The sequence below is a fragment of the Eucyclogobius newberryi genome, unplaced genomic scaffold (assembly GCF_026437365.1).
Source record: "Eucyclogobius newberryi isolate DKJ021-1_F unplaced genomic scaffold, fEucNew1.0.hap1 SCAF_8, whole genome shotgun sequence".
Taxonomy (NCBI): Eukaryota; Metazoa; Chordata; class Actinopteri; order Gobiiformes; family Gobiidae; genus Eucyclogobius; species Eucyclogobius newberryi.
This window is the reverse complement of record NW_027316500.1, coordinates 24,770,297-24,781,396: the sequence shown is the minus strand read 5'-3', so window position 1 is coordinate 24,781,396 and position 11,100 is coordinate 24,770,297. Positions and strand designations below refer to the sequence as shown.

Below are 11,100 nucleotides of genomic sequence, written 5' to 3'. Positions count from 1 at the left end.
ATAGTATAGTATATAGTATAGTATAATATAGTATATAGTATAGTATATAGTATAGTATATAGTATAGTATATAGTATAGTATAGTATATAGTATAGTATAGTATATAGTATATAGTATAGTATAGTATAGTATAGGATAGTATAGTATAGTATATAGTATATAGTATAGTATAGTATATAATATAGTATAGTATAGTATGTAGTATATAGTATAGTATAGGATAGGATAGTATAGTATAGTATAGTATATAGTATAGTATATAGTATAGTATAGGATAGGATAGTATAGTATAGTATATAGTATATAGTATAGTATAGTATAGTATATAGTATAGTATAGTATGTAGTATATAGTATAGTATAGTATATAGTATAGTATAGTATGTAGTATATAGTATATAGTATATAGTATAGTATAGTATATAGTATAGTATAGTATAGTATGTAGTATATAGTATATAGTATAGTATAGTATATAGTATAGTATAGTATAGTATAGTATAGTATAGTATAGTATATAGTATAGTATAGTATAGTATAGTATAGTATGTAGTATATAGTATATAGTATATAGTATAGTATAGTATAGTATAGTATAGTATAGTATAGTATAGATCAGGGGTGGGCAAACTGCGGCCCGCGGGTCACATGTCTTTATAATCCGGCCTGCCAAACATGCCAAGTAATATTAAAAAAATATATATATATATATATATATTTTGTCCTCACACATCTGCACTTGTATCCTTAATAAATATGACGTGAAATGAAATAAATAATAGATTAAATAGTCTATATTTGACAGAAATGTTATATTGTATTTGATATTAAAAAATTTTTTTTTTAATTTTTTCACACCAATGATAGCGGGCCGGCCCTCCGCTACTTACCTGGACTCCAATATGACCCTTGGAGGAAAATAACTGCCCACCCCTGGTATAGATGAATGTAAGAAGACATCGCTGTTTTCAAACGTCAGGGCCTTATGGTGTATGATGTCCGAATTGTTTTTTTTATTCCACATTACTTCCTTAATACGGGCTAGCGCCGCCCACCATTAGCCACCAATTAAAAGCCCTTCCAAAGCCCTGCCTTTTACTGTCTTTGAAACTACTGTACATGCTTAAGGGGGCAAGTGCAGTCCCCTGAGGAAACCCATTCAGACACAAGAAGAACATCAACACAATGTGGATAAGCCCCAGCTAGCTCAAAAAACAAGCCCGGGACCTTCTTTCTGTGAGGAAGAATCCACTCTGCAAACACGTCCACGGGTCGGGCACAGAACAGCTCCTCTCTCGTGCCTGAGTGGAGCTGACTGAACTGGCCATGTGAGAAATCTTCTATCTCTCCTCAGGGAATATCCTGGTTATTCCTGGTCAGATCCTCCACATTCCACATTGTAAACCCTGAGGATGAATCAGACGAGGCTGGAAATGCCAATAGTTCCAGAATTGTGCGAGCAAATGCCTGATTGTCCAAGTGGAGCGTGTAAAGTCACTGCCTTGTGCTGTGAGCCCGAGGACCGAGCATTAACATTTTGTATAATTACTGTATGTTCTCTGCCAAATGCATGTGGCCACTGTTTAACTGATGTGGCAGCAAACTGTCGCTTTAATATTATAATGGAGTGTTTTAAATTAGCCTGCCGTCCAGTTTTATATTCCTTAAAGAGACATATTTTGTCCATTTTTATGAGCATAGTTTTGTATGTTCCCCATGGGCTCTAATTAAAAAGAATAGTGCATCAGGCCCGTGTGACCGTAGTATTTATGTCTTTAAAGAAAAACACCCATATTTAAGTCTACACTATCAGTGGGTTTCCGATTGATGAGGAATTAGGACAGTTGCCATAGTGATTAAGAATTTAAAACAAAACATTACATCATTTGAATGGGATAAAAGTCCTCAAAATGCTGCATATAACAGGAAGTCATGAATAGGAATTGCCACATTAATACACAATAACTCAATTACACAACTCCCAATGGCGAGAACATAAAAGAGTGAATGTCTCTTTTTGTGAATATTTGGGACGGGAATGTTAAGGTTTAAGTGTGACTATTTAGAACATTATGCATTTTAAGTTATTGTTGAAAATAAAATCACTTCTTGTGTCATTCTATTTGAATAACCCTGCGTGTTCCCCTCTCATGGGGGCCCAAACACTTGGCCCCCAGGTATGATGTCATCAGATTGTAAGTGCTCTTTTGTGTTTAGAAAATGTTATTTCTCTGATCATTTAAAGGGGCCGTACCCATTTATCCCCCCATGTAATGAAATACAGACATATTGTAAGAGCAGCTCTGGGGGAAAATGAGGCCGCTGTGAGCTGTCTGCATCTAATTATAGAGCATGGTCCAATCACATAGTATTTTCTCTATTTCACGTAAACTAGTTAACTTTGTATTGGGCTGCACAATATTTTGCAATCAAATGGAAATTGCGTTTATAAAATTGCTTAAGCGGCAATTATTTAGATAAAAAATAGGATTGTACCATTGTAGATATGATTGGATTCATAAAAATGTGCACGTCTCACTGCTGTGTTTGTGTACTGTAAACACTATTGTCACATTTGCATTCCGACCGCTCGCCCTCGTTTCATCAAACACATCAGCTCCAAACACAAACATGTTGCATTGTTGTCTGACAAAATTTAGCGCCGACAATAATTAATATTCATGACTTTGCCCCCCCCTCCGGATGCTCAAATTAATTATGCTAACAGGGTCATTTAACTGCAGCATTCAAAGCTAGCTATTCCGTGGCAAGAACGTGACACAATAATTGCACGCACAATCTAACGATGGGACAGTGACAAGTGGAGGAGTGACAGTCGTCCTCATAAAGCACAAAGACACCAGCACGCTCCCTCCAACCGACTCCCACAGACTCCAGCAGCAGCGATATGAAAGAATAACAATAACCCCACAGCAGTAAATAAGATTTGTAACGGCGTGTTTTTATTTAGTGGTATACATCTTCTCTGTCAGCGTGCGCGGGGTAATAGAAATGCCAGTGAGGTGGCTGATTTACTTAGTCAAATTTTCAGCTCAAGGCTCGGCGGCCATGATTGCGGTCGGTAAGAGTAACGGGAAGTCATGCATTATGTAGGCCGGCGCGACGCGACCTTGAGAGACGGAGAGGGCCCATATTTTACCATCAGGCACAGCCGGAGTGCCATGGAAGGCTGTTGCCCCGGCGTCCCAGACAATACAAGTGCTCAGCTCATAGATTCATATGGAGTTTAGTGTCAGGCTGATGGGGCCGACGCAGACGCTGGTGGAGACGGATGAGGGCAGCGAACGGCACACTACAGGAGATGTTATAATACGCATTTTACAGATCATTTATTTTTCTGTTTCAGTGGGAAATGTATGAGTTCAGTGGTGTCCAAACCTTTTTCATATTGGGCCACAAGTCAAAACACAGAAGAGGCAGAGGGCCGGTCGAGGGCCATTCACACACGTACATTTAGACTTTTATTCAGAGTCTCAATAGAACACACTAAAATGATTTACATTGGGTTTATAAAAGTATAGATTTTTTTAAAACTTGCACTAAACAGGTCTGCTTTGCGGAGTTTGGGTCAATTCACCAGGAAGCCTTCGGGACAAGAAATCTGAGGGCCGAGGCCTGGATTTGGCTCCTGGGCCATAGTTTGGACGTACCTGAGTTAGAGAGAAGCTGCAAAGAGACCAGAGACATGACCGAAAGGGTTGGGCATCAGAAGTGTTATTTTATTTCAGCCTGAGCTTCATTTTTTAAGCTGAAGCGGAGGTTTTTTGTAGTTTTTCCTGGCCAAGAAGGAGGGTCTAAAGACTCTGGGACATCGTCCCTCGTCCCTATAGACATTGTTTAATCCGTTTTTCACTGTCGTCCTCCGAGACATCCGCTGTTGTGATTTTGGGTGTTACAAAAATAAATTGAATTGAAAATTGAATTGAATTTGATTTGAAGTTAAAGCACAGAATTCTGAGAAAAGCAGCTGTTCATCACATAAAACTCTTCCAGAGTTTTCAAAAAAACTATGTTTTATAGCTTCTTTTGAAGGTATCTATCGAATATTGTTCCATATACTTCCCCTTTAACAGAAATACAATTACTTTTTAAAAATTAGTTCTGGTCTTTGTTTGAATACACCTGTTTCACTAAGGTTGTTCAAATAACTTCTGTTCACAGGAAGGCAGTACGTGATTACACGCCTTGAACATTACTACAGCTGTGCTCATATTGACAAAGAATTGTAATATTTTAAAGTGAACAAATATAGGATTTGTTGGTGCGTGATGTCTGTATGATTAACAATTCTAACAGGAGTAAAAAACATGAGTTGCTTAATTTGACCCCTCAATCATTTTGGCTTTGACTGGAGTACACCAATGTGCGTTTTCCAATGTATATTTTCCGCAGTAACAAGCCAAACATTCAATATTGGTTCTGTCTTAAAAAAGGAAAATAAAAATCCATATCCAGTCCACTCATCTCTACTTCATTTTCAGATCATGTAATATAGTATATGCAGCATAAGCACAGCAATTGGATTTGAATGAAATTAAAAATATATATTTTTGGGGGAAATGTACTGGACCCCTAAAACCATCCACAGTATTGGAATACTAGAGAACTTAAGCTGAGGTAATGGTATTTTGGCATAATGGTATATCTGCATTGATTTTAGAAAAGAGCGATTGAGTTCAGTGTGAGACGTAACATCGATGGAGTTTAGCCTGATCACATGAAACATGCACAAAAGGAGCACGAGGACATATCTCCCTGAACCTGCCTCTCATCATGCTTCTCACCTGCTCATTGATTAACCTGTATCTGGCTCAGAACACATATCATTTTTCCCACACACAGACGGCGCAGGGATCAATATTCCCACTGTTGCTTAAGCTTGGACAACCTTTACACTATCAGCTCCTATTGATCTCTCTCACATAATTGTCTGCATTTTCAAATCAGTCGTTTTATTCGTTATGGACAGGCCGCCATGGCATTTGAAAAGCCTCCCGGTCCTGCACCATGACCCGCGCGAGGAGCACCAGAAAGGACACGCCACATGGATTAGTTAGCATTTTGAACTTACTCTGCTCGTCCTTCTGTTTAGGCTTCTTCATGAGAAACTGAATCATTTAGTTCATTTAGTACATCTTTGTGGATCTAAAACACTAACATGAGATTAGTGTGTCAAGTAACAAAACATATCAGTGGGTTCAACCAGGATTGTCGGTTTCCTTGTCCTTACAAATGACAATAATACATTTAATACATGTGGTTTGTTTGTTTGTTTGTTTGTTTGTTTTCTTTATGGGCTACCAACATTAAAACAGTGGTAATGCCAGAATCTGAATCAGAATCAGAAAAGGTTTCATTTATTGTCAATGAACAGAATTCACAATTATAGGAACTTGAATTGGTGATTCGGTACAATTTAAAACAAAAGAGAAACAATTTAAATCTGCCATGGGATTAAAATAACAAGAGGCTATAAGATAAAAAATAAGAATAAAAATATGTACACAAAATGTACAGTTGAATTGACATGCTTGTTCTTCATTCTTAAATCTGGAGCATAAAGTGCTGTGATGGTCTTTAATAATAATAATAATAATAATAATGAAATGTTACATGGCTTCTGTCTGCAGTGAGGGGCGAGGGCAGATCCAGCAGAACGGGCTTACATTAGGGGCGTGTTCCTTTAAAAGCCCTGTAATAACAGGGCACAGACAGTTGTCCCTCCTCCGGCCGCCTGAGAGGAGGGGGTCACCGCTCTGGGTGAAAGTCCATTCGGATGTAATTGGCAGTGGAATTATTTATGACATTAATTGCCACATTATCGACTGGCTGTCAGCTCCTCTGTCACTCTGTCCATCTTTCTTAGAGGAAAGAGCCAGCTCAGCCTGATGCCCAGTGACAAGCTAATTACTCCGTCAGAGGCCTGAATGACAAATGTTACTCATCCAGGATGTACAGGCGGGAAATAGCTCTCCCTCCCTCCCTCTCTTTCTCTCTAGGTGCAGGAGAAGAGGAGGAGCCGTATTTTCTTTTTTATGGAGCCACAGTAGAATCTCAGTCCTGTGCAGCTCTGCTATCACTGGCCACATGTCACTCATAGACAGAGCATTCTCGGCCCTCCTGTACATTTGCATTAGCTGGTGCCAGTCCATCATGAGTGATGGAGGCTGACACAATGATTGGTCCTTAGTTCTCCTGACAGCCAGGCGCAGAGAACGTGCCTTTTGGGGAGGTGAAGTCAGGTCTGCTGCTAGGAAACACCGCTTGTGTTGGTGTATGAGAATTATACATTATAATTATTATTGTATTATTCCATTTTGGCAACATAATACCTATAGAATACAGAATACACTATATTTGCATTAATACAATTTTAATTTGATCCAATTTACACACGTGTCAATAGTGAGCGAGCCCTTTCTTCACTCACTGTTCATTCAAATGTGAAAGTGTGACTGTTGTAAACCCATGCTCTATGTTCCTGTGCACTGGGACGCTGGCACACAGAGATACATTGACAGTGTCTTTTTGTGGCTGCACATGTCTGCGCAGAGGCCTGCAGGCTGCAACTGAATGTCACTGATCTGCTCTGATGAAGTCTGTGTCTCCACAGGTCACAGGCCACTGCCTACAGGTAAACCTTAATGAATCCACTGTCCACCATTCATCTACTCACACACTCATCCACGGCAGCCATATGTCAGACCACTGCCATCCCATAATGCACTTTGTGTTGCCGTAGCAGCCTCAGATGCGCCCCTGACGGAGATAGGAAGTGACATGCACCAAACTTGGTGTGTCCCCCAGCCAGCTCTAGCAGCACCGGTGACTGGGGCCTGTCAATTCCAGCTCCATCAGCCGCACTGGCTCAATGGCAGTGCCACTGACACATGTCACAAACTTTTAAATGTCTGCTCTTTTCAGCAGCCAGGGGAACCATGACATTTTGTCGTGTGGGGGAACTTGTTGTGGCTCCCACTTCCTGCCTCCTCTGCCTGTCAGCACCACTCTGCTCAGAGCATATCAAAATAAAGACAAATAAACCTTGTCATGTTGAAGGAACTGCACTAGTGCCCAGCTCCTAAACACCCCCATGTAAGCCAGTGGACCCAGTGTGACCAGTGTGACCAGCGTGACCAGTGTGAGCAGTGTGACCAGTGCGACCAGTGTGACCAGTGTGAGCAGTGTAATTAGTGTTACTATACCATGTTACATGTTATGTGTAGTGTGGAATAGCATGTGTAGTTTGCACTAATATGTGTAGTGTGGACTAGCATTTGTTGGACAACAGAGATGAGTAAACACAAGAAGACACAGAGTGACAAACACAGTGAGCCCGAATGTGACCTTCCTCATGTCTGTGTAACTAACACACACACACACACTTTAAGTCCACGCAGTGGCTCAGGCTCTTCAGCTTCAGGAGCTTCGGGAGCTAACAGGCTTCGGGAGCTAACAGGCTACGGGAGCTAACAGGCTTCGGGAGCTAACAGGCTTCGGGAGCTAACAGGCTTCGGGAGCTAACAGGCTACGGGAGCTAACAGGCTTCGGGAGCTAACAGGCTACGGGAGCTAACAGGCTTCGGGAGCTAACAGGCTACGGGAGCTAACAGGCTTCGGGAGCTAACAGGCTACGGGAGCTAACAGGCTACGGGAGCTAACAGGCTTCGGGAGCTAACAGGCTACGGGAGCTAACAGGCTTCGGGAGCTAACAGGCTACAGGAGCTAACAGGCTAATGCAAGACACCAGGAATGACACAGTGAAATGTCTTTAATCGGCCAATACAAACTGTACATGCACAGCATTTACAGTTATTCATTTATCATTCAAAACAAGAGATACGTTGGGTTCATGTGACATCACAATGTTCTAAAACTATAGTTTTAAATTGGGCTGGAGACAGGCCAGAATTCTATAGTGCAATTTAACTGTCGGCTCGTAGATTTGTTGACCTGGTTTATGGTTAATATCTATATTGGGCTTATCCACAACAAAGACTGGCACAAGGTTTGAGAACTTCTCTAAAGGAAAAAACTGACCCTTGTCATTTGATCATTTGACATCAAGACCATGTTTTGGAGTTAATTCCTAACAAATATAATAATCAATATTTGTACTATATTTTTATATTGCTTGTTACACACTTTATGTTTTGTTTTATATAGGCAATCAGTTAAACATTTTAAACTCCACACACATAAAACATAAATGAAATAAACTTTACCCTTCATAAAAGACAGTAATAGAATGTTCTGAAGTTTTCATATCAACACATGAAGTGGTTTTAAAGGTTCCTGACAATCATCAACGTCACTATCTTCATTTGTATTGACAAAAACATCTTTTTTAGTGATTTGTTTTCCAGACTCAAAATCGAATCCAATGCCACAGCACAAACAGATTAGAATAGAACATTTATAATTTCACCTGCTCCTCCAACCTGTACCAAATATCTTTTCCAAAAATCAAATAGAGAAAAAACAACTCCTCACACAGTGTCTGGAGTTTGACCGTGGCATATTAAACAGCATCAGGCTTAATGTTTTGAACAGCGAATGTGCGAGCCTTGACAGAGAGAAGGGGATGAGAGAGAGTGAGAGAGTGAAGCGAGCGCAGCAGGAGAGTGATGAGCCCGAGTCAGGCCCCAGGTGTGTGACCGTCACCCCTTCACCCTTGATTAGTGGCAGCAGTAGATAGGTGATCCATCATGGCTGTCAGAGAAACACAGGCAATTGGAGGGATGTGTTTGTCACCGGCAGACAGAGAGAGAGAGAGAGAGAGAGAGAGAGAGGGAGGAAAAGAGGGAGGATGGCGCTTTGTTTGTGCTGGCTCTGCTGATGCTTAAAGGCAATCATGTCAGCTCAAGTGTCATCCCTGACTTTAAACTCACAGAGGCCAATAGCTCAAAAAGGAGAGGCTGGGTTAAGATCCAAGAAAAGGCTTCACATCCAACAATAAGGAGCATGAAATAACGGTTTACAAACGTATCATGAAGTATAAAGTAGATATGGTACAGATGAGCTGGGGTTCAGAGCCAGTGCTGATTCCAGTGTGGAGGTCAGAGCTGGTCGTTCCGGATGAATCGGTTGCCTTCAGAGTGCTTGCCGTAGTAGATGTAGCTACACTTGGTGAATAAGCCTGAAAACAAAATAGAGAAATGGTCAAATTAATGAAGCGAATGTAGAAAGATTTGTTAAGAATAAACTTTCTATGGAGTAGGGCTGCCACTAACGATTATCTGAGCAGTCCATCAGTCTGAATCATTTTTTGATGAGTCGGCTAGTCAAACATATTATACATTGTCAGTCTGTATAGTTCAGTTAATTATTCTGATTATCAAAATACAATTCTGATCATTTTAATAGTCGACAATAATGACTGCGGCCCTACTGTGGATACACGAACCGGCCAAGCTTTGGCCCATGAATCTCCCATTATTATTATTCCCAAAGCAGTACTGCAGCTCATTTTAGAGCCATCTTTGTTTTAATATACAACAAGGGACAAAAAAAGAAAGAGAATATTACAATTATTTACAAAGTCCGAAGCAAGAAGTTCATTCAGTCCATTTGGTTAAATTTGAATTTGATTGTTTGTATTGGCCTATATATATATCGTATATTACACCAGAGGCTACATCCATGTACACTTTACACTGCATGGTAAACTATAGTAAATCTACTTTTAACATTAGTTAACACAAGTTGTAATTGCATACTTGGCTTGTGTGAGTGCAGATGGTCAATGTAAACACTAAACTATAGTGCAGGTATATTCTCTCTGAATGGCTGCATTACAAGGGTCTGGGCCAGATTGACTCGATAAACATTTCTTCACACACACTGTCCAGAGGCCTGACAGTAACAAGCCAACAGCCTCCCACACCAGCCCCACATACTGTACATGTACACAGAATATACACATACTGTACATGTACTCAGAGAGCCCACATACTGTACATGTACACATAATATACATACTGTACATGTACTCAGAGAGCCCACATACTGTACATGTACACAGAATATACACATACTGTACATGTACTCAGAGAGCCCACATACTGTACATGTACACATAATATACACATACTGTACATGTACACCGAGAGCCCACATACTGTACATGTACACAGAGAGCCCACATACTGTACATGTACTCAGAGAGCCCACATACTGTACATGTACACAGAATATACACATACTGTCCATGTACTCAGAGAGCCCACATACTGTACATGTACACATAATATACACATACTGTACATGTACTCAGAGAGCCCACAAACTGTACATGTACTCAGAATATACACAAACTGTACATGTACTCAGAATATACACAAACTGTACATGTACTCAGAGAGTCTGTGTACAATTGCAGTAAGCAGGAGGACAGGGGCGTGGTCACTCTACTCTGTATTCAACAAGCCATTAAAATCAGCCCTAAGACATTATATTTCAATCAATATGGAACATCAGAAATGTAGAATAACCATAGAAAGAAGTGGAATACTTTCGGGTGGATAAAATGGATAAAATGCCACGTGTTAAAAGAAATGAATGTACAAGTAATTAGCAAGTCAAAACAAAGTATTCCATCATTTGAATAGTAAAAAGTCCTCAAAATGGTGCCTATACAGGAAACAGAAACCATGAAAAGTGAATATATACTTTATATTCTACCTAAGCACAGCCAATTCACCCATGTTTTAAATATAATTATATAATTAGCATATTAGAGTAGTACTACACAACTAATACAAGAAGAAGACAAAATATAAATATGTAGTTCAGTCACAGTCATGAACCAAAAAGTGTGAAACCAAGATGGCCGCCCGTATGGCTTGTTATGAGGCGACTCTCCATGTCCACACCTCCAGAGTCTGGCCTGTGGAGCATGCCTGTGATGTCGCCTCGCTCCTCTCACCTCTCGCCCAATGAGCCAAGGACAAGTGGCATTAGTCCTGTCAATGATCCTCCGACAGGACAACACGCACAGCTTTGGCCTGGCTTTTTAAATAGACATCAAGTGCATTACAGCCGGTGAGAAGACAGAGAGAGGAGGAGAGAGAGGGCTGCT

At 40.4% G+C, this 11,100-nt stretch overlaps 1 protein-coding gene across 1 annotated transcript in view; it reads right to left on the bottom strand.

The window, feature by feature from the left end:
- Positions 1-7,779: 7,779 nt before the first annotated feature.
- Positions 7,780-11,100, bottom strand: part of lrmda (leucine rich melanocyte differentiation associated) — a 248,587-nt gene continuing 245,266 nt past the window's right edge. Inside the window, exon 7 of the mRNA XM_072437196.1 lies at positions 7,780-9,159. Coding sequence (XP_072293297.1) covers positions 9,080-9,159 — 80 coding nt within the window. The 3' untranslated portion in view covers positions 7,780-9,079. The remainder of the gene's footprint in view (positions 9,160-11,100) is intronic.